At 46.0% G+C, this 24,041-nt stretch overlaps 1 protein-coding gene across 3 annotated transcripts in view; it reads left to right on the top strand.

Moving 5' to 3' along the window:
- tbc1d14 (TBC1 domain family, member 14) overlaps positions 1-21,854 on the top strand; it is a 34,320-nt gene extending 12,466 nt beyond the window's left edge. The window contains exons 4-14 of one of the 3 annotated variants that reach the window (XM_086197745.1): positions 10,884-11,008; positions 11,617-11,699; positions 11,980-12,097; positions 12,710-12,816; positions 13,889-13,969; positions 14,113-14,201; positions 14,491-14,562; positions 18,192-18,320; positions 18,533-18,642; positions 19,478-19,736; positions 19,822-21,846. In XM_086197745.1, the coding sequence (XP_086053871.1) occupies positions 10,884-11,008; positions 11,617-11,699; positions 11,980-12,097; positions 12,710-12,816; positions 13,889-13,969; positions 14,113-14,201; positions 14,491-14,562; positions 18,192-18,320; positions 18,533-18,642; positions 19,478-19,736; positions 19,822-19,878 (1,230 nt within the window). In that variant the 3' untranslated portion in view covers positions 19,879-21,846. Of the gene's footprint in view, positions 1-10,883; positions 11,009-11,616; positions 11,700-11,979; positions 12,098-12,709; positions 12,817-13,888; positions 13,970-14,112; positions 14,202-14,490; positions 14,563-18,191; positions 18,321-18,532; positions 18,643-19,477; positions 19,737-19,821 lie in introns of all 3 variants that reach the window. The other 2 variants (XM_086197747.1, XM_086197746.1) reach the window with 2 other exon arrangements.
- Positions 21,855-24,041: the final 2,187 nt, after the last annotated feature.

Here is a 24,041-nt window from a genome sequence, read left to right as displayed (position 1 = left end):
GCCTCATGACAGCTCAGCGTCTGTGTGTTTTGTTTTGGCTGGAGCTTTTTAACTAGCTTGTTGTTGTTCTATTTTTGTGGTGAATTGCAGTGGGCAAGAGCATTATCTCTACCAACTGGTGATGCTGTGTAGAAAGTTTATCCTTTAGGTGCAGCAGCAAACTTACAAATGTTAGTAATAGTGTAGCAAGTGCTGAGGTGAAAAAGGAATACTTATCAGAGCAGGGAGTAGCAGCTTAGCATTTAGCACAACAACACAGCACTCACCAACACGGCCGCTGCCCACACGCTTGCTCTGTCTGTCTCACTCAACCTGTCGCTGCTGCTCCCATATACAGCTTTTAAGGCTTCTCTGATTGGCTTGTGCAAATCTCGAGAGAGACAACGAGATAATGACTTCGCTGCAACATCACCGTACAGGTGATGTGCAAATAGCGCATTTGTGATCTGGGTTACAAATGGTATACACCTGCAAGTGCTACTTGGGCACGTCATCAGTGATGGACCTGGGGTCGTAGGGTGTTCCGTGTCTTTAACCATCAGGGCCACCCATTGAGGGGTGATCAGTTAACAACTTGTGTCCAAGTAGCGCACTACTCCATGGATCAGTGGCCTCCAGGATGTTTGTGATGGCTCCCCTAGATTGCAGTCCTTTCACTTCAAGGAGCTTCAGAGTGCGATGTACTGAGTGACCAGCAAAACCCAGACACCCAACTTCGACTGGCTCACAGCAGTGCAGTGCGTTCAGCATATTTTGCCCTCTTGCGCTCATTGGCCTCTTTAATCCAGTCCTATCAAGGGACAGTCAACTCCAGAAGAACCACTTGCTTTGTTGACTTGGATGTTAACACCACATCTGGGTGGAGTGAAGTGGCACGAATGTGATCAGGGAGCTTGGGCTGTCTTCCTAGGTCAGCTTGGAGCTGCCAGTCCCGAGCAGTGGCAAGAAGCCCTCCATAGGAGCTTGGCTGATGTTTAGCCGTCTGGTCAGCTCTGATGAAGGTGACAGACAGTTTAGGGACTTCCTGGGTCTTGCTGTTCTGGATCGCTGGGCAGATTGAGTCAGCCAGTACCCTTATGACCTGGTCATGGCGCCAGCAATATAGACCATCCCCTTGAGCAGCAGCTGTCGAGCCACCGGTGGGGAAAAAAAAAACAAAAAACCTGTGTTGATTTATTTTATCTGTCTATAGTTTTAATAGCTTCTCACCACTGGGTTATGATGCTGCAGTAGGTTTTATGACCTCAAGACAGATGCCTGTGTGTCAGCAGCTGTATATATTTCCTGAGTATTAATATGAACCGCATCAGCATGAACTATGGAACAGACTGTCACACACGTACAGAAACGCCTCTCGAGGTGTTTAAATGTTTAAGGCTTGTATGGCTTTTAGATTTTGAATTTATATTTGTTTTAATTCCAGGGTAGCTGGTTTAAGTTTAAACTTAGTCTTTCCGAAATAATTTGAGGTGTCTGGCCGGACCTTGTGCCTCAGAGCAGCTGTTAATCAGTGGTCAAGTGAGCTTTAAATGCAATAATGCATTTCATTAGATTTAATCAGTTTATAATGAGTCTGCCAATGATTCTGATTGGCCATTTATATTGCACACAAAGGTGTGTTTGATAAGCATTTTTTCTTGATGCACCTTTATGTTACATGTTGAACAACGCTAAAGATGGAGTGGCAAATGCATTTCTCTATCACTGCTTATCGCATCAATCTTTTTTTTAAATTTGTTCAGTTTTTTAAAGGCTGAGTGGCGCATCACTTTTATGGTGGAATGCTGCTGTCTTCTAACCTTTTAGAGAGGATGGTCTCGTGGCACCCAGAGAGATACTCCTGGGTCACTCCACTTAGAAAATGGAATCCATTTTGCTTTGGAAAGATCCTACCTCCTATCCTGTTAAGGGTCACGGGGGGTGGAGCCTATCCCAGCGGCCTTCGGCGAGAGGCGGGGTTCACCCTGGACAGGTTGCCAGTCCATCACAGGGCCAACACATAGAGACAGACAACCATTCACTCTCACAGTCACACCTACGGTCAATTTAGAGTATCAATCAGCCTCGTCCCCTCTTGATGTCTTTGCATGTTCTCCCTGTTCCTGTGTGGGTTCTCTCTGGTACTCCAGCTTCCTCTCACAGTCCAGACTCCACACAGAAAGACCTCATGCTCATGCCGTGAGGTGACAGTGCGAACCATTGCACCACCGTGCTGCCCCCAAGTCAGACCACCATTCTAATTTTATGTGCTGCCTGACCTGTAACCTGTGATCGTAGCAAGATTAAAGCGCTGCCAACACTTTTCGACCTATTATCAACAAAGGAAAACACGCTGGGGTTCCAAGCGAGCCGAGCGGGGAGTAAAATGTGACGTAAACACATAGCGGGGTGCTGATTGGGTAACTTACCCGCTTACGTCGTCTACTTCGTATCATCTTAGCCAACTGGCAGTACTTCTCTTGGCTGTTCTGTTTCGCTGCTTGAAGCCTTACCTGTCTGTCGTCCCTCACTTTTAGTTGAAGCAAAAAAAATCCCTGACAAAGCAACAGGCAGAACGCTGCCTCCGTGTCATCCATTTTTTTTGTTATGTTGAACACTAGTTATGCTGGAGAATTCTCGGCTGGTGAGTCCACCCACGCCGACGTGGTACCCAGTGCTGGTGGAAACGCACCTGTACTGAGCCGAAGTGAGGCAGTGGAAACGCCCTAAATTACTAATAACACCAAAGAAGCAGACAGTCATACATTCCCTTCTCGAGGTAGGGTCGTCGTTGGACGTGGACATGGTCATAAGCCCCTCTGAATCCATCCCAGACTTTTACTGTTTTCTCACTTTTAATGCACCACGAAAGTAAACGAAATATAAAATGGCCACATGATGTTAAATGACGCGTGGTATTTTGTCAGCAGTGATGCAAAGGGGCGATTATATTACATTCAGAAAATCATTTTGAAGAAGGACACGGTGGCAGCATGTAATTAGAACCTGTAGGGGCCTGTCATTCATTTACCACGAGTCTGACACCCTCCTCTGTGTGCAGCTCCCGCATCAAACCTTTCATATGTGCTTTTATACGGAGGTGGCATCAGTGTGGAATATCTTTATTTGTATTAGTCGGAAATTAGACTCAAGTTTCCTGAGTCTCATCTGAGGCTGTAACCTGATATTGGAGCTGAGGGAATCGGTTAACAAGGCTCAGCTTTCAAGCTTTTGTCTTGCCACTGTAGCCGCTGATTAAAGGCGGGGTCGGTCAACTTGCGTGTTTGTTTGCAGGGAATGCTTTATTTGCATTGTACAGCTGTTCCAACCAGCAGTTTCTCCTCTTTGACAGCAACACGGTGAACCAAGCTTCATTTTCTCATTTTCCTGGTTTTGCATTCTGGGAGTGTGCTAAAGAGCTGGGGGCCTTGCTCCATTGTCTGATCACAACGGCTGCCGCCTGTTGAAAAGGGTTCTGTACACTGCTGAGCTACTTCTTGTCCAGACACGTCTCAAAACAGGTTTAAAAAAAAAAAAAAAAACGTTTTAAAAAAGTAGTTTGATTTTATTCACACTGTGAGATGAGGAGTTACCTCCCTGTTTTGTATTTTTTGAACTTGTCGGATAGCATCTTCAACATGAGTTTTAATAAGAAGTCGTTGCGCAGTCGTTGAAACCCTGTCTCGATTTGAAAATCAAATGTTGACGATCACTCAAATTGTTCTGTATGTCCTAATCTGTATCTTTAGTATATTTGGTAGCTTTTATTTATTTTGTCTTATTTTTATGTTCAGTACCACAATATCTAATTCATAAATATTTGTTTGTCAGTTCTGGTCAGGATGGGAATCTCTATCACGGTTCATTCTGTATTAACATCATAAAATACATAGTTTTGGGACTTACTACATTTTTGGATATTTAACTTTCAGTGTTGGATGCGTGACGTTTGTTTTTGGCATAAAGACCTTCACCTTATCTTCAGCACCTTGCTCAATCCTGACTGGATGAATAGAGCTAGAGGCTGAGATGTGATTGGTTGCTCTGGGGTTGATTAGAAGGGCTGCCAGGACACAGCAGAGCCCAGAGCGGTGAGCTGTGATCGTTACTAATAACACACGACGGTGCAAATTTGCTGACACACAGACACACACACACACACACTCTCAGCAGCAGCAGCCATAGACCTGATGCAGAGCAGCTCAGGGTAGCGTCACGGCTCAAAGAGAGACTAGAGGGGTATCATGCTGCTGCATCTTTTACAATGTGGGGTGTGCCCCTCCGTCAGCAGCTTGACTGTCCCTCTGTCCTCCTGGGTGTCCTGTTGCCAGGGGTGAGTCCTCAAGAGGAGCAATGACGTTCGGCTAGGGTTTCGGAACAGAACCCCCTCTGGAGGACTGGCCGTCTGTGCGGAACTGCAGCGTTCATGGTGAGTTAGCGTTTGCTTTGTGGAAACCCAGGCTGAGCGGGCGAGCTTGCTGTCCTGATGTCTGTCTCCATGTTTGGCAAAAGCAGAGGGCATCGGCAGGTAGTGCATGACAGAGCGGCAGCAGGGGAAGAGGATGGCTCACATTTCACATAATAGCCGGATTCAACTGTTTCACCTGCTTGGTGACTGTGAAGAGCAAGGTGATGGCTGTTTTTGAGGAAGATGAACGCGGTACCATCGTCTCAGGTGGTGACCTCGACCTACATAGCACCTCAGCTTAGCACAACACAAGCATGTGCAGCACTCTGAGAGCACCGCCTCTCTATTTTGTCATTTTCAAGCACGTCAGTAGGTTTTCTCCTGCTGTGATGCCATTAAAGAAACACGACTCGTACGTCTGCTGGATGTGTCAGATCACCTTCGGGCCTCAAGTAAAACGTGTATTTTCTACGAACACGATTGTGTTTCTGTCAGTAAAACGGTCTAATTACTGATGGGGGGCGGGGGGTTGAGAGTCAACTGGTTGAGGTGTAGAAGAACTCTTAGTATCAAGAGTGTTGCAAATGCAGACATTGTCAGTGTCAGAGTATTGATATTTTTTGTCGACTTTTACACAATTCAGGTCACACAGGCAACGACCACTTTGGAGAAGAGTTCATCTGACGACTTTTGACTGATCTATGCTAACACTTCCATTCCCCCCCCCCACCATTCATTGTGCTAAGCTAATTGGCTTGGGTCTTAGCCCCCACATGCAGCACAGAGAAGAGACGGGTCTTATTCTCTTGACTCCTTGAACGATGAAGACACCCAAATGAATTTCCTCAGCAACCAAAGCAGTAATTAAAAACATCCTAACTTCTTTTTTTTTTTTTTAATGTCTCCACGCTCTGTCAAACATTTGTGTAAAAATTGGGGTCATCACAACCAACTGGGATACCTGTCCTCCTTGAACAAAGAGGGATCTGTCAGAGGTCATTTACGGTCCTGACAACTTTTCCACTGCATCTCCTCTAAATGTCAATATGACCTGCCGAGTGTGACACTATCTGTAAAGATTTAAATCCTTACCGGAACCACCTGACAACATCTTGAGAGTGCTCCTGCTTCCCATGTCTGCAGTTTGAAATCATCAATGCTCATTAGCAGGCCAGCAGCCTATCCACCCGTTGCCTTGGCAGCATTTTTGATTCTAGCTTTTAGCCTGGGGACAGGCCTTTATTTCTTAATGTCAAAAAAAACCAAAAAAATCCTTTTTAATTTCCTTACTTTTACTGCAGAATGTTTGCTCAGCAAACGTTTCACATTTCAGTTGCACAGCTCGATAGTTTCAGTCAGTGGACTAAATTACCAACTGCTCAGTCCAAAAGCAGGCCAGTCGGAGGGGGGTTTTAAGTTTCAACTTACAGCAACGTATTGTTTATCGGCGTTCCCAGCCATGCGCTGGTTCTCTGCATCATGAAAACTCCGCTGAAAGGGCCGGTCCCACATTGCTCGGATATATTTACTTGGTGGTGCCATGTTACACTGCGTCTCATGGTACTTAAAATGTAGGTACTGCCATCTAGAGGCCACATCAGTAAGAGGCACCAGATGTTCACTGCGAACCACTACTGTTTGCTCCTATGCTTTTTTTTTTGCTTTTTTTCCCCCTGGCCTGAATTGTGGACCTGCCTGCATTTCTTTTGTACAGATGAGATACACCTGCCCATTATTGGAGACGCAGCTTTTAATCAAATGCTGGCCACTTTACAAGAAATGATGGTGTGAGCTGAATGGAGCTGTGTGATCAGTGCGTATACTAGTTTCGCTGCGTAGCACCAATACTTAACGGTTAATGAAAATTCGAATCATTCATCAACATTCGCAGGGTTTGGCTATGCAGGTTTGTAAATCGTAGTGGCAAAGCTTGGCTTCTTTGCTAAACTTCTTTACTCAGCCTAATTGGAAGGTTCCACGCGGTGCTGGGACGTAGCGACGCTTGGGGAAGTTCTCATTCTTAGTTGCCTAACTGATGTTGTATTCATATCCCAGACAGTGCTGTTAGACCTTGAACGATATTGTGAATAACACAGAATGAACTCATTCATAGATGCTGTCTGATTATACGGGGAACTGGCAAGAAGTAGTTCCATGTGGGTTATTATCACACCCATCGCCCTTAAGCCTATTTGGACCTGTTGGTTGTGAACAATAAAAGGTGTGACCAAAAAAAAAAAACCAAGTGCCACGCACACTTGCTGACCCAGCATTTATGAGATGTAGAGTTTTCAGTTTGTGTCAGAGGAGAAAGCAAAGAAAATCTGTAGCAGTACAAATATTTAACGCAGGCCCCTGGAGGGAAAGGGAGTTAATTAATAATCTGATTCCTTCTGTCTCGTCACTCATTTGGATGCCAGGTTCAGTGCTGATTCTCTGCTACAGCTTGTCGTCGAGTATCAGGAGGGAAAACATACCTCTTGTTAATGTTTTTTTTTGGGGGGGGGGTCACGTCACCGTGCTCAGTCACCCCTGCAGTTCTACGACTCCGTGCTGCTTCTCAGAAATCCAGTCATGCATGTCGCTCGCCCGTCCTCCCCCAGTCTCGCAGAACTCTTCCCTCCCTCCCTCCACCTTCACGGACCATCCATCTATTCTCAGGTTGCAAAGCTCTGACAACAACTGTTCCTCGAGGAAACACTCCAATCAAGTGCCTGACATTTGACCTCATAATGAAGCTAATATTGCAAGAACCTTTATTTTCTACATGCAGTATAAGGAATTAGCTATAATTTCCCAAACAATATATTTGGTTGATTTGGTAGAAAGAATAAAGTTATAAAGTTAACACGGACTAGCAGGTAATATTTGGTGTTACCCAAGAAAAGTGAAATTCATTGTTCCTTCCGTAGAAATCTTAAAAAAAAAAAAAAAAAAAAAAGTGTCAAGATGCAATCGCACCTGACCTGGGTTAAACTCAAACCGGCCACAACTCAGAAGAAGTTGGAGACGAGCTTCGGCCCCTGTTCAGTCTGATGTTGCATTCAGAGTAGGCATTGTTTAACTCGCATGGGAGGACGAATCATGAAGCAAACACAAGTGCGTATCGCGACCGTTTGTGTGTGTGTGTGTGTGTGTGTTAAGATTGTTTAAAAGGGCTTGAAGTGTGTACTTTGATTAGTTTTTAAAGCCTAGTATGTTAGATCAGAATTACGCAAAGGCAAATTTATTTGTATGGCACCATTCATACACAGGGCAATTCCTCGTGCTTTACAGAGGGAATGAGACATTGAAAGTTAGAATCAGTTTAAAATCAAAAACATGAATTTGCAGCACCGTTCACCATCCTCTTCCTCCTTCACTCCCCTATTTTCTCTGTTGTCTTAATTCGAGTTTCGTGTTGCGGACGATTTAAAATAAAAATTGAGTTTTTACTCTTCTCGCTATGGCGTTCCTTTTGTCCCCTAGGAGCTTCCATAGCTTTGTGTTTCTAAGAAAGGAGTAGGATTGTGGTTTGGAACTGGTTTTGGTTTGCGGCGACAGATGTTGAACAAGTGACTGCATGCTGCGAAGTTTGTCTGAAGCCCACTGCAACTAAAGGCGGCAGCACAAGCAACTTATTTCAGCCTGTAAAACAGAGGCATCCAGCCGAGTGGGAGAAATGCCACTCTTTGCGAGGGGAACAAGACCGCTACGACCGACAAACTCCCACTAAAACAAAACAAAAAACAGCTTCCTATGGTGGAACCATTTACCCATAGGAAAAAAAGGTAAATCCAATTTTTTTGTGGGAAAAAAAAAATCGGAGATTTTATTTTTAATCCATACCCTCTCTGTAGCTGCAGGCATTATGTTTACGCTGTCCATCCGCCTCAGCAGTGCTTTGAGGGAATTCCTGCAAATTCGGCGCAAATATACCCTCAGACTTTAGGATTAACCGATTGGATTTTGATGGTCAAAGGTCACTTGGATTGCACAAACATGAAACTCTACATGAAGAAAAAAAGTAACCCAAAAGGACGCGATGTAACCAAGGAACGCAACGCATCAGAAGTGCTGCCAGAGCGGGGAACGCAAGTGTGCGGAGGACAGATGTAAACAGTGCAGCAGCTGGAACGTGACAGAGGCGGACCCAGGGGTTAAACATCTCATGATAGAACTGTTCAACGAACTGCTTTGGAATATGGATCAGGACTTCAGGAGAGATGATAATAACTTGTAACGACACGTTGAGACAAATGTTTGACCTGACAAACAAATACTTCAAGTAACGACTGAAATTCAGCTGCTAGGTGATGTTTGGTTCCAGTTGACAGTTGTCTGCATGCTAACATGTTGATGAGCAGTTTTGACTTTGGACTGAACCGGGCCACCTTGTAGAGAACCGCTGTACGCCTGGAGCCAGGAAGCATTAAGAACTAGAATTATTCATCGGCTCAGGTGAAATGCTGCGGCGGGTTATGTTTTCTACCGTTACTGGTCGTTTCACCCTAACCTAATGGAAGTACCGTCTTCCCGAGTGCTTTTAGAAAGAATACCAGAGAAAGAAACAAGCAGTTGCAGCCGAGTGAGGGATCCAACGTAAGCTTTCAACCTCCATCTTTAAGAGCCTCGCTCTTGATGCTTTCCTATCTTAATGCTCAGTTGGGTAACCACTCAAATGATAATGCTGTCAATGGATATGAGTATCAGTGTTGTCATGTCATAAAGCCATCATTCTCCATCCATCCATCCATTCATTCTCTTCCGCTTATCCTGTTCAGGGTCGCGGGGGGTGGAGCCTATCCCAGCAGCCTTCAGGCAAGAGGCGGGGTTCACCCTGGACAGGTCACCAGTCCATCACAGGGCCAACACATAGAGACAGACAACCATTCACACTCACAGTCACACCTACGGTCAATTTAGAGTATCAATCAGCCTCGTCCCCTCTTGATGTCTTTGGACTGGCTGTCACTCTCATGACCCATATTGTTAAACTACTTCTTGACGTCCAGGGCACTTTACAGCTTAGGCGGCCGCCTTAACGAACATCTTCAAAACAAACAATCCACAAAACGGCATCGGCCGTGTTGTTCTGTCCTGCTTTCTTCCTTTCATTTCCAAACCGTGACCAACGCCAGTCTCACTTCTCTGCAGAAGGCATTAGAAAAAAAGAAGAAAAAAAAAAGTGTCATGAATCGGAAAAGAATCGTGTTTAAAATCTTTAAGTACGTCAGGTCTATGTGGCGCGCCTCCAAATCGCGGGATGCGTCCGAACAGCGGCACTGAACGTTACAGCGCTTTCGCCAACATCCGGGGAAAGACGTTCATGTGGAAGTTGGATAGCTGACTTCTTCTTCTTCTTCTTCTAAGAATAAATAAATAAAATCAGTAAGACACTCACTCATGTAAAAAAAAATGTGCGAATTGCAGTTTGTCTTTAAAAACGGTGCAAAGGATTTTTTTTTTGTGACAGACACTTTTAAAAACTTTTGGTAATTCATTGATTATTTTATAAAAACCAAATTCCAATTCTTGAACTTTTGAAATCGTGCTCCCGAGGGAAATCTTTGAAAATGCAACCGTCCCCGTCGCCATATAAACAGGCATTACGAGAAAAAGTGATGTCATGTCCCCACTTCGCAGGTGTCAAACTAGCGTCTGTTGTCAGGGACCAGACCAAAACATGATTAGCTTTGAAGCTTTTGGTGAAATTTCCGTGGTTTGATCACTTTGATCCTGTTTTCCTACTTGTGCTTTCAGTTATCTGACGTATTTTACAGTCTCACGGTCACATTTAAACTCTGGAGGAGTTCACGTTGAGTCACTTCTTTATGAGCTGCTTCAAAATGAAAAGGATTTACGCCCCAAAAAATGTAGGAAATGAAACATTTATTCGGTTTTACTGCCTCTCCCCTCACCGCTCATCTCAGCCCACTGATTCTAAATGTGTTCACCACTCTGAAGTCCCTCCTTTCCTCTGGCCTGGATCCTGGCTTTTACTGATCGGTGTGAATGTCACGATGCTAAGCTGACTTAGTCCCCAGCCTGCATTATTAACTAGCAGTTAACACCAGCGACCATTTTGGACGCAGCAGGTTGCCTGCGATCATATTGCGCTCGCTCTGTATACAGTGGCTTTCGAATGATTCAGTAAGACTGTGTGGTAGAAGTATTCTCTGCCTCTGGGTTCTCTCAGCCCTCAACACACACACACACACACACTTTACAGCAGATAGTCAGCCTTGTGTTTAAGTGATCAGCGGCCTCAGCTGCCTTACACTGGCTGTCACATGGGCCGGTCTTTATGTCGGTGGGTAATACAGACGGGGTGGTGGAACACTAACTCCACATTCGTTAGACACCAGCTGACAATTACTAAGAGGGCACAAGGGCATTGTCACAAGGTTGTCGAGATTCTGTGGGATTTTACTGAATGAAACCGAACTCGCAAGACTTCCCTGTTGGAAAGGAAAAGCTCCGATTATGTGACTGGATCATGCCTTTTGTTTTTCAGGAATATGAAACTAAGAGTGGCAGAGCTGGACCTGGCAACCCGACGTCTCCCAGAAAGAGTGTGAGGAAGAACCTGGACTTTGAGCCGCTCTCGACCACCGCGCTCATACTGGAGGACAGACCTGCGTATGTGAACGTTCCCTCTCTTCCCCTCCCTCTTTCCTGATCAGCGTCCTCAGAGGCCGTTCAGCGCGTTCATTCAGCTCTCACCGTGTCTCAGCTTCTGCTGAAAATTTAACGGCCCTCTGTGAGCCTGCCTGTGCGACTATGATGACCTGCAAACACACAGACAAATGCTAGATTCATGAGATATCTCATAGTTGAACATTATGGTTTATTCCAGTGTGGAGAAGCTCGGCGGGAGGGCCCGACCAATATATTGGATGCTCACAGATGTGTTTTGTCGACACGTGTTATCCGTTGCGCGGCGAAAAGTTAACTTGTTAATCCAATTTTTTTTTTTTAACTTTACTATTACTTTTTCACAAGGGGACATTGTGTGTTTGCTTTTGGCCTGCGGCCCACCAATTGAATGAGGCCCTCTCAGGGAAAAAGGGTGGGGTTGAGGAGGGGTACTGACGCGTGAGGTCATTAGGGCATAAACAAAATCATTTATATTTTGTAATGTTTTTTTTTGTTGTTGTTTTTTTTGCAAAGGTCAAATGGCCTACCTACCTGAAAATATGTCATTCACTTAGTGTGTATGTGGTTTTTTTTGTTTTGTTTTTATGCAGTAACCTGCCCGCCAAGCCAGCTGAAGAGGCCGAGAAACACCGACAGCAATATGAGGAGATGGTGGCTCAGGCCAAGAAGAGGGGTAATGTGACACCCGCTATTAAGCTGCATTGAGGGACTTGCTACAGATTAAAACTTGTCTTGAGATCAGTATCAGATATGTAACTTCAGGGTGAAGGTCCACAAGTTAAGTGATGTTGGTCTGCCTGGAACCATCAGTGCCTCAGCAGGAACTCGAGATCCTGCCGAGTCACATCTAGGTTGCAGCTTCGGAGCGTGTTCCTCTAAACCGCGCGTCTCCTTCTGCCTGGTCTGGACTGTGCGGTTTCACCTCCCTCCTCCTGTTTTCCCACTTGTTGTAGAGTTGAAGGAGGCTCAGAAGAGGAAGAAACAGCTGGAGGACCGGTGCAAGCTTGAGGAAAGCATCGGCACTGCGGCTCAGACCTGGAACCAGGAGATCCTGCCTAACTGGAGTACTCTGTCAGTCATTCCTCTAATTATAAGTCTAAAGTTCAAACTCATTATTGCCTTTTTAAGTTGTTGAGCCTTCCTCTGACACTTAGATTCTTTTATGTGTCATGTCACGTGGAATCAAATGCAGTCACTTACTCTCAGGGATTCAGCCGGTAGCCGAGAAACTTTGGTTAAGCACAGCTTCAAGCCCAATGATGTTTTTGCTATCAGGCTTACTTCCTGTAACCACAAGGTGGCACCATAAATACATATAGTCGAATGGCAAATAACAGTGTTTGCAACCACATCTGATACAGGTCAGTTTAAGTTGGTCAGTTTGTGTTTTCTGTGTCGGTGTGTGATCAGTAAAAGCAGTTTCTGGTGTCAGTGTGTTAGTTCCACGGGTTGTCAGAAGAAAAACAGGCAGCGGTTAAAATCTCCAGGCGTATTCACACTTCAGCGAATGTTTGACTCAGTAAAGGACAGGGAACGACCTTCCCTGTCCACGAAACCGCTGTGGCGACAAAAAACCAGTCACCGCAACTGGTTTAGAAATACAGTCATTGGTATATTAGCCTCCAATCAACATCTGCTCCTTTGAACTAAATATGATTTCTCCTCCTTGGACGCATCCCTCAGGTGTACGTCGCGGCGAGTGAGAGATCTGTGGTGGCAGGGCATCCCCCCCAGCGTCCGAGGGAAAGTGTGGAGTCTGGCTGTGGGCAACGAGCTCAACATCACCCACGGTACGCTGTTGGAAAAAGAACGTCCATCCGAATCCATCCATCTGTTTTCTGTACCACTTATCCATTAAGGGTGGGGGTTGGAGCCTATCCCACCTGACTTTGGGCGAGAGGCGGGGTTCACCCTGGACGGGGCGCCACTCTGTCGCAGTGTTCATCCGACTGTGTGAATTTAAAGGTTCCTTTGAGCTGAGACTCAGGCCAGCCTGATGCCTGTGATACTCGTCACTACGCACACACAAATACCCACAACCATTAAAATGGAGTGGTGTGTGTGTGTGTGTGTGTGTGTGTGTGTGTGTGTTCTTGCACTCGCTATATATGGAAGACCAGAATACACATAACCAACATATTTTTTTGGAAAGCGAGGGCATTTTAGCCGTTCCTCACATCTTCAAAGGCCCGTTTAAAGGTCAAGACTTGGTTTTAGGGTCGGGCTAGAATTAGGTTATATTTAGGCTTGAGTGAAGGTCCCCACAAAGACATAAGGACAAGCATGTTTGTGCACGCTTGCACTCCGAAGTGAACCGCTCTCAATTCTGCTGCTGCTCAGGCTCTTATATAAAAATGAGTCCGATATATTTTCAAACACACACACACAGTCCCATGAGCTCTGTTTGCTTTTAAGTAGAAGTGACAGAATCCCACGTTTCAAGGGCGTTGCACCTGTTAACACATTGGTGGATCCTCCGTGATTTCAGTATTTTCATCCATGTCAAGAATCGCCACCAGTAGACGGAATCTTGTAGTCTTGCAGTTGCTTTTGTTCGATCTTTGTTAACCTCACTCTGATGCCATTTTTATGTAACCGGTTGGGAACGTTGCAGTAAATCACAGTCGTTCCAGGTATCAGACACAATCAGAACTCTTGCGTCCTTATTCACGTTTCGATTGGAAAAAACCCCCACTATTGGCATGGTTAGTGTGGGCACGTGTAGAAACATGAAGACCCGCTTGGGTTACTGCTAGTCATCAATGAGCCGCACCTGTAGTCACGCCTCCCGTCCTCTGCTGTGTCTCCGTGTCCTCCTCCTCTCTCGTAAGATCGGTGCTGTGTTGTTTTGTGTCCCTGCAGAGCTGTATAACATCTGCCTGGCACGAGCGAAGGAGAAGTGGAAGACCTCACCAGCAACGGCTGCAGACCCTCAAACTGAAGGTGGACACGCGCACTCTCTCTCTCTCTCACTCTCACTCACACACACACACACACACACACACATTCACACTCTTCCTCCTCACACACCAGTCTGAGGAGACTTTACGTCCCATCCTGCATCGATGGTGTGCCGTCTCTTCCAGATGCCAGCTCACTGAATCGAGAATCAAGTTTGGAGCTGATCAAGTTGGACATCTCCAGAACTTTCCCACAACTGTGCATCTTCCAGCAGGTCAGTGACATCACCAACAGGGACTCTAAGGACTTAGCAAACCTTTTCCAGTCCCATAAATGTATTCAAAATAGTCAAAATAAATAACGACGTCCATATGATTTTCCTTGGTGGTTTTGTTGTTTTTTTTCTACATTTAATGGATTTGTCTTGTCCTCTTAAATACAATATGGCCCTGCTTCCCTTGACTATAGATAATGTGACATCACAATGGTGTTGCATCCAAGTCAAGTGTTTGTCTTTCGCTTGTCGGTTCTATTGTTCTCATCATGTGTTTGTTCACCATCAGGGCGGGCCCTACCATGACATGCTGCACAGCATTCTGGGAGCGTATACTTGTTACCGGCCAGATGTCGGCTATGTAAGACACACTGACATTCTCTGACACACACACACACACACACACACACACACACACATCCTTGTACTTATCTTTTTGAGGACTTTCATTGACATAATCCATTCCCTAGCCCCTCACCCTAAACCTGACGATCTCAAGTGACTGCCTGACCCTGACCCTGACCTTGACCCTTAACCTAACCTGAACCCAATCCTACCATCGACCCTAAAACCAAGTCCTGACCCTCAAACGGCCCTTTGAAGATGTGAGGACCGGCTAAAATGTCCTCACTTTCCAAAAATGTCCTCACTCTGTTGGTTAAATACATATTCTAGGTCCTCAATAAGTAGCAAGTACAAGAACACACACACACACACACACTCAGAACACAGCATTGTGTCCTGTTGCATACGGAGGGAGATTTGTGTCAGTATTATACGAGAAGAAAAGAAAGGATCGAGGAGGAAAAGAATTCGCGTGCAGAAAAAAATTGAGAGCAATTTTTTTCCCCTGCTCGTTGAGTCAGTGGCTTTGTAGTGAGTGGAAGGAGAGAGGAGAGCGAGAGGAGACACGTGTTGCTCACAGTGGTTGCTCGCAGTGGCCGGACTGAGGACGACCCAGAATGCAACACGGCTTGATGTCGATTCAAGTGATTCTCACCCAGCTGTCAGTCTGACCCAGACTGACCAACAGGGAAATGGTCCCGCCCACGGGATTCTGCCCAATAGCGAGCAAAGAAAAAAGAAATTGAGAGTGAAAACTTAGGTTTTGAGAGAGAGAGAAAAAAGAACCTGAGAGCAAAGGAAAACTATTTGGGAGAAAAGACAAACAGTTCGGAAGCGGAACGTTTAAATTTGCGAACAGTATATTTGTAGTCACACGTTTGGTTTTACTTTTTGTACGTTTGATAAACTTTTTTCTCGATCGCCGCTTTCACGCGCAAACTCGGTTTCTGGCCCGCGCGAACACGACGTGGGGAGGAAATAAATAAACCAAATAATAAATGGACCTCATCTGCTGCTGGCGTTTTATCACTGTTAACCACGACACAGCAGAGGCATCCCACCAGACCCCCCCCCCCTTTTTTTTTATTATCAATCACTTAAATTTACAGTCAGGAGTCTAGATTCTGCTGTGTGGACCTCAGTGGGTAGACGGTATGCTTTGTGTGTGGGTTACCTGTTAAACGTGAGGAAGAGGAAGTCATACACACACACACACACACACACTGCAAAAATTCCTCATTGAGATGAATGATGAGGATGAATGATTCATTCTTTTTTATTTTGCTGCATTGGTTTCTAGTCGTGTGTGTGAGGGTTTTTTTTGTTTTGTTTTTTGAAAAGTGAGGACATTTTAGTCGGTCCTCTTTTCTTCAAAGGCCTGTTTAAGGGCCAAGACTTAGTTTAGGGCAGTGTTTCTCAATCCTGGTCCTGAGGACCCCCTGCCCGGCATGGTTTAGATGTTTCCCTCTTCCAACACACCTGATTCCAATGATCAGCTCATCATCCAGCTCTGCAGAACCCTGATAACCAGCCAATCATTGGAATCAGGTGTGTTGGAAGAGGGAAACATCTAAACCATGCCGGGCAGGGGGTCCTCAGGACCAGGATTGAGAAACACTGGTTTAGGGTCAGGTCTAGAAGTAGGTTACAGAGATCGTGTGTGTGTGTGTGTGTGTGTGGGGGGTGTTAACTCAGTGTCCTTTGTAGTTATGATGTGGGTAGCAGCAACCAATGTTTGCTTCCGGCTATATGCCTTTCTCTGCGTTGCGTTTTTTTTTTTTGTTTTTTTTTAAGGTGTCTCTAAACATGCTGCTGCTTTCCGACATTCAACTGCTCAGCACCCCCCACCCCCCACCCCCCACATCCCCCTCCAGGTGCACAGCGGGGCACAACAGTATTTGGCAGCCACAGACTCTGCAAGTTGTCCCACTTAAAAAGCTGAGAGAGGTCTGTTATGTTCACCATTGGTTCACTTCAAAACAAAAATCCAGGAAATCACATTGTATGATTTTCAAAGAACTTATTTGTGTCATGGTATCTGCTCAATATCAAAGGTTCACCTCAATACTTTGTAATGTACTATGTTTATACTGTACACAGTATATCAATACTTTGTTGTTACCCTGGTTGGCATTGACAGGTGGGACGTTTCCTGCAGGTCTTCACCAGGGTTGCTCCACTGTAGCTGGTGTTTTGGCCCATTCTTCAGAGCTCTCACTGATGGAAGGAAGCGTTGGCCCAAAACCTCAGGATACATGGCCTCATTCATCCCTTCCTTAATACGGATCAGTCGTCCTGTCCCCTTTGCAGAAAAGCAGCCCTAAAGTATAATGTTTCCACCCCCATGCTTCACAGTGGGTTTGGTGTTCTTGGGATGCAACTCAGCATCCTTCCCCCTCCAAACATGACAAGTTGACTTTTTACCAAAAAGCTCTTTTTTGGTTTCATCTGACCACCTGACATTCTCCCAATCCTCCTCTGGATCATCCAGATGGTCTCTCCCAATCTTAAGACAGGCCTGGACATGTGATGGCTTAAGCAGGGGGACACGTCTGGCACTGCAGGATCTGAGTCCCTGTAGTCCCAGTAGTGTGTTACTGAGGGAAGCCTTTGTTACTGTGGTCCTAGCTCTCTTCAGGTCACTGGCCAGTGTGCAGTCACGAGCGGCAGCACCCAGCAGCAGCAGCAGCTCCGCCGTATGTGCTGGGTTTTATTGGTGCTGCCTCTGATACTGAGTTTCCTTCTGGGATCAAAAAAGAACACATCTATCTGTCTTGCATGGAGCCCCAGGTGGAGGTTTATTGTCAGGGATCTTGTATTTATTCCATTTTCTAATAATCGCTCCAACAGTTGATCTCTCCTCACCAAGCTGCTTGCCTGTTGTAGATTGGCTCACCCCAGTCTTGTGCAGGTGTACAATCTTGTCCCTGGTGTCCTTGGACAGCTCTTTGGTCTTGGCCATGGTGGAGAGCTCGCAGTCTGACTGTTGAAGGGTGTGGACAGGTGTCTTTTATACAGATAACGAGTTGAAACAGGCGCCATTAATACAGGTAACGAGTGGAGCTTCTTAATGAAGAAATAACAGGTCTGTGAGGGCCAGAAATCTTGCTTGTTTGTTGGTGCTAAATACTTATTTTCTGCACTATGATACAAATAAATTCTTTGGGAATTATAGTGTGATTTCCTGGACTTTAGTTTTACATCCTGTCTCCCACAGCTGAAGGGTACCAAGGATGAACATTACAGACCTCTCTCATCTTTTTAAGTGGGACAACTTGCAGAATCGGTGGCTGCCAAATACTTTTTTGCCGCACTGTACATACCGACGTAGAAATGACCATCACTTCCTGCACATGGTTGCGCATGTGGATGTTTTTTCTCTCCGCGTCAAAGAGTGCATCATCTCAGTATTTAGGTTCATTCGGCGTCCGCATCAAAGCCGAATGACCTCCACGCGTTCACGGCGTCACGTTAGTTGAGCGTTTCACAGTGTTTGCGCGATATGGCGGCGTCGGTATGCGGTAGTAGACGTGAGCTCGTGTTAGCATGTTGCTAGTCTTCCCTGTTAGAGATCAAAGTGAGAGATTCACATGAACACGGTCTTCACATGTCGCCTCACTGAAAGAACTCTGACCACGTGTGCAGGTGCAGGGGATGTCGTTCATCGCAGCAGTGCTGATCTTGAACCTGGACACGGCCGATGCTTTCATCGCATTCGCCAACCTGCTCAACAAGCCCTGTCAGATGGCCTTTTTCAGGGTGGACCACAGCCTTGTCAGTAAATATGCAGACGCATCCACCATTCAAACAGATTGATTGAATCCTGTTTTTGACACCGTCAGGCGTTCAAACCGAGAGAATGTACTTCATTCTCAGATTACGAATGAAATTGCATGCAGAAAGTCCCGCAGTGCATTCAATTACAGATACGTGTGTGTGTGTGTGTGTGTGTGTGTGTGCTCCTGACCGTGTACTCCTCTCTCCAGATGTTGACTTACTTCGCTGCATTTGAAGTTTTCTTTGAAGAAAATCTACCAAAGCTCTTTGCACATTTCAAGAAAAACAACTTGAGCCCTGATATTTATTTGATCGACTGGTGAGTCCAAAGCTTTTATTTTGTAAAGCTCCTTTTTTCTGGCTTTAGCTCCGTATCCTCGCTGTCATGTGAACATTGCTTTGTCAATAATCATTTTAGTTACTCATCATTGCATCATTTCACAGTTTTAGTGTTTAGTGGATCTACACCAAGACTGTCAACACGATTCTGTCGTCCATCATGGTGAAACTTTTGTGACAGTTTTTTTTCATGCTGACGTCCCACTTGCTTTCAAATTGTCACACCGATGGTTTATTTCTGAGAAAACAGGAAGAGGCGTGAACGTGGCCGACGGTCTCCTCTACTCTACGCTAACGTGTGATGCGCGTTAGCTGGGCCAAGCCTCTTTAGGAAAATAAAGTCTTCATACTGACGATAATATTAGAAAGTTCACATGATGCCAGTACGGGCCTATCAACAGGGCCCATCAGCTGACGAGCCTGAGGGGGTCACATGTCTCAGCCAGACCTCAACTTCTATTCCCTGCTAACAGCTAGATTAGCAGCTGAAAGACCTCAGGATGGAGCTGAGACGACATCCGGGACTGGCTGGTTTCACGCGTTGTGAGAAGATGAGGTCTGTGATATCGAATGCTAAATCGTGACGAGGACAGCAAACGTGAAGAGAGACATCTTTCCAGCTTATGTCTTCCTCCTCTCGTGTTCACCACATGGACTTTGTAAACTGCGAGGAAACAAAGCCGCCTTGACCCAGCGCTCCGAAACGAGATAGCGATCTGACTGACTTGAATCTTAAAACAAAAAAAACAAACCTTTTCTTCGCTCTCCCGTACAACCGCAAAAGTTTACTACTCTGTCTCCCTCCTCTTCATCAGGATCTTCACCCTGTACAGTAAGCCCCTGCCACTGGACCTGGCGTGCCGGGTGTGGGACGTGTTCTGCCGGGACGGCGAGGAGTTCCTCTTCCGGACAGCGCTGGGTCTGCTGCGCCTCTCCCAGGATGTCCTGACTGGGATGGACTTCATCCACATGGCTCAGTTCCTTACCCGCCTACCTGACCTCATCACTGCAGAGGAGCTGTTCCAGCACATCGCCGCTATCCACATGAGCAGTCGAAACAGGAAATGGGCACAGGTTAGACGCCAGCTCCGTCATTAGCATTTATGTTTAGTTGGCTGTCATTTCTCGTAAGTGACGCTCACTCCCTGGGTGTTTTCAGGTTCTGCAGGCACTACAGAAGGATCAGGAGCGAGGCAGTCCGCTGCTGAAGCGCTGAGCTGATACCCATCAGACTATAATAGACTCAGACCACCTCTGGCGCTAATCTTGTTCCTCCCAAACCTTCGGGACGAAGGGATCTCTCAGGGTCTGGGTCTGAGAGGTGTCTGGTTTTTGGGTTTAGTCACTGTGATGAATCTCCTCACCACTCTGATTGGACCCAGCAGGGGTCTGCAGGTGACCAAGCAGGTCCTGCTTCTGATCAGACGCCCAGCAAAGTGCTGGGGTGGTAGCAGGTCGAAGCTGAAGAATGTATCTCATACACACACACACACACTCCCTCGTTATATGCACCTTTGCTGACCAGAGGAACCACAGACGCCTGTTATGCCCCCTCGCTGGTACGTTAATGGTTAAATGTAGCTTCTTTTTCTTTTTTCTTTTTTTACGACAGACAAGCGACATACTTCTGGGTCTGCAGCTCTATAAAATCAACTCTCCATCACGTGGTCCGGCTCTTGCGGGTGGGAAAGCTGGTCGCTCTCGTCATTCCCTCATTTCCTCCGATTCCGTCACTTTCCACGTTCTCGTTTCCGCTCGAGTTTCCCAAATCATCCACTATGGTGAATCGGCAAGGCTTCGCCAAAATGTTCTCTGTCTGTGACGTCACACCTATGCTCTCATCCTGTCAGGAAAAGGAGCTGCCTGTAAAATGACTTTTCCTGTGTATCTATGTCACTGTAGTCAGCTATAAGTAGTGTGTTGCTGTCAGACGCACACATGTGCACTATGGGATGTCTTAGCTCGATCGAGGTCCACTTCAGTTGTTAGTTTCATTGCTGGTGTCCTACTGAGTGAAATGTCTGTCTCCATTTATGAATATTTATTAAAAGACAACGGGAACCAGATGAATATCCTCGCTGAAGCTCTTCTGTTGTAGAAGCAAGCCGGATGTGGAAGATATAACGAGCGGAATACCTGCCATTTTTTTGTGGGCGTTTGTTGTGAACAACACTGTCCTGCGCGTCTGGTGCCTGGTATCCAGTCACCATTTCAAAGAAATCATGGAGTACGTAATCCAGTCGAGAGTACACACAAGTTTATAGGCATTGAAATCACAAAGTATCTGCTTTGGAGGCTTTATTGCGTCTTGATTAATTAGTCTGATTTCTCAATTGACGGTTAATTAAAATGATGGGTTCATAAACATACCAAATGTCTCTTGGTGCCCCCGGTCTCCAGAGACCCTTCTCTCTGCTGTGATGCGTTAGCGAGCTGAGGCCCCCGCTTGCTAGCAAAGCGGGATGAATTATAGCGGGCGGGAAATGTTACGATCGACTCAGTCGGGCTCGGGATGTTGGTTTGCCAGCAGTGATTCTCATTATCCTCTTAAAAAGTCGGTCATGATTAGTTGCACCAGTTGCTCTTCTAGTCCTCAACAAACGCTTTGAGGGGGGTTTTTTTGGACCCAAGTTACGATGGAGCTTTCAGCTCAGTGTTAACGTCCTGTAAATTGAATTTAGAATAGAAAGGGTTATTGTTACAATACAGGATATTAAACGTGTCAGGACAGAGCCATACGTCGGTGTTTTAAGAAGCAGAACAAGTTAACGATACGAAAACAAAAACGAGATACAAAAACCTCTAACAGACAAGACGGGCATACCGCTAAACAGGAGAGCTAAGAGTCACTGGGCGAATGTGTGCTGCCATCGGTCTATTTGCCACTCTGACACACACACACACACACACACACACACACACACACACACACACACACCACTATGGTCTATTCTCCCAACAAAATGTTGCAGTTAAGCTGATTATTTATCCAGAACTGTGCTAACATTTCATGAGCGCTACCATTTATTGTGCTAAGCTAGCTTACGAGCACCTCTTGTAATCATTAAAACAGCATTATGTAGGTTAGCTGCGCAGCAATGCTCTCTGCTGCTCCAAGTGGCGACAAATAAGGCGTGTGTTCATTCTGATTTGTTTATTTAAGGGTTAGAGGGTAGGGGCAGCATGGCTCGGAGGTAGAGCGGCCGTTTAGCACCCGAAGGGTCGCTGGTTTGATCCCCACTTCCCCAGGTGACCATGTCGAAGTATCCTTGAGCAAGACACTGAGCCCCAAATTGCTCCTGATGGCGACGGACTGGCGACCCGGCCAGGGTGAACCCCGCCTCTTGGCCAATTTCAGCTGGGAAAGCCTCCACCTCCCTGCGTCCCTTAACGGATAAGCAGAATGGAAAATGGATGGAAGGGTTAGCGGGGTCGATGCAAGTATTTTTTTTTTTCGTAAATATGTTTGATTGGGTTTTTTTTAGGAAATTTTACCCTACAGAGATACAGGACACACACACATGTCATTCACGCAACAAATTCGCCTCCAAAACACAAGGTGCATTGTTCCTCATGTACAGTTGATACAAAATTGTAACAGGATTTACCGGGATTGTAACCTGTAACGTGCGGCGAAAGGACATACAGTTCCACTGTGACGTCATTCAAAATCCCGATCTTATAAACTGACCGCGGAGTTGTGTCTCAGTCAAACAGCATTCGACTAGCTTAGCTTGAAGCATTTCATCTCATTTGTCTGTGTCGTTTAGTCTCCTCTAGGAACGTCACGTACTGAAAGCAGCACTAGAGGCTAGCGGGAGTTTCAACAGCCCAGGCGCTCGCATGACATTGAGTGGCAACAGACGTGCGGAGCGCAGGAGGCTCCGTCAAAACCGGTGACACTGTAGACGCAACACAAGTTCGCTTTCATGTCGAATCCTTTTGAGTTAACTGTTTCTTTGCTTACCATGCTAAGCTAACGAGGCTCTAGTTATTGGACAGAATATCACAGCTCCGTGGCAGCAGATGTCACGGTGTGTGACGGTTGCGCAAAAAGGGACCACCCCCTCCCCCCGCCACCGCTCTCGCGCTGTGGTTAATACGCATCTCCATCCTGTCTGTTGGTCTTTTTTTGTTGTTGTTGTTGTTGTTTACAGTCTCCAACCATTTTACACGAATTAGTTTTAAAATCAAAAAGGCAGGAATTATATCAGGGGAAAATTCAGCGGAGTCACACAGCGATTGGAAGCTACACCTCCTTGATGGTTTCTCTGTTACGAGTCATGTTTGGGGTTGAGAACAGGAACCAGTTTTTACTTTTTGTAAATTGTCAGCATATTTCTGTTGCATCAGCTCACCGCTGTGCAGCTGAGTTTCTGAACACTTCTTTGTGCGCCAACCCCCACCGCCCACCCAGTGTGGTGACACACCGCAGGACTGCACTATCACGTTTGCACAAAGGACTGCATCGCTTATCACTTGACTTGCGTTGTTCTGGAGGAGTTGTCTTTGTTCTGTGTGTGTTTGAGATCTGTTACTCCTCTCATAGTTGTTACATTAATTAAAGGCCAACACGCGCTCGTGATCTACTCCATCCGAAGACACTGCTGTTGATAGTAAAGTACTGTTTGTTGAGGACTGCCCCCCCCCCCCCCCCAAGCCCCTGGTTACCTCAAAAACACTTCCGGTGCATCATGTTCACAAACATTGGTTTCCTTGAATAAAGCGCCGCACTCAGGAGCTGCTTCGGTGTTCATATTTCCTCTTTTTTGAGTCATAACCTGCAGGCAAATTCCTACATTTCCCAAAATGCCTCTTGATACGTCCCCCACAATATTTGGATGAGAGGATGACGCTAACTCTTCCCAGATTTCTAAATCCATTATCTCAAAACAAGGCCGCTCTGCCATAATAAACAAGTTAGTTTTACCTTGTTGTTTACGTGTTTGGCGGCACGGCGGTGCAGTGGTCAGCACTGTCGCCTCACAGCAAGAAGGTTCCGGGTTCGAGCCCCGGCTCCATCACTGGATCTTTCTGTGTGGAGTCTGCATGTTCTCCCTGTTCCTGTGTGTCCTCTATATCGTGGTGGAGAACATCATTACTTTGGACCAACTAGACAGAAGCAGTAGATCTCCACCCTCAGAGGAAGCGGAAATCAAACCGGCACCCCTTTGATTATCAGACAGCCGCTCTACCTCCTGAGCCGGGCCGGCCCCCAGAATTTATATTGAATTTGAACTATAAAAATCTTTATCTTTGATACGGATTATTTACTCCGATTATGTCATCACTCTGAAAGGATCATCCTGATCTGTAGACACCTTTTCTTCTCCGACTCACTTCTCTCGGGAAAATTTCCTTGACCGAAAGTATTTCTAA

This window comes from Aulostomus chinensis, chromosome 24 (assembly GCF_037954235.1).
Source record: "Aulostomus chinensis isolate RoL2024-O1b breed Wild chromosome 24, RoL_Achi_v1.0, whole genome shotgun sequence".
In the NCBI taxonomy this organism is placed as follows: domain Eukaryota; kingdom Metazoa; phylum Chordata; class Actinopteri; order Syngnathiformes; family Aulostomidae; genus Aulostomus; species Aulostomus chinensis.
The sequence above is the reverse complement of the archived record's forward strand: the minus strand, read 5'-3'. Positions and strand labels throughout refer to the sequence as shown.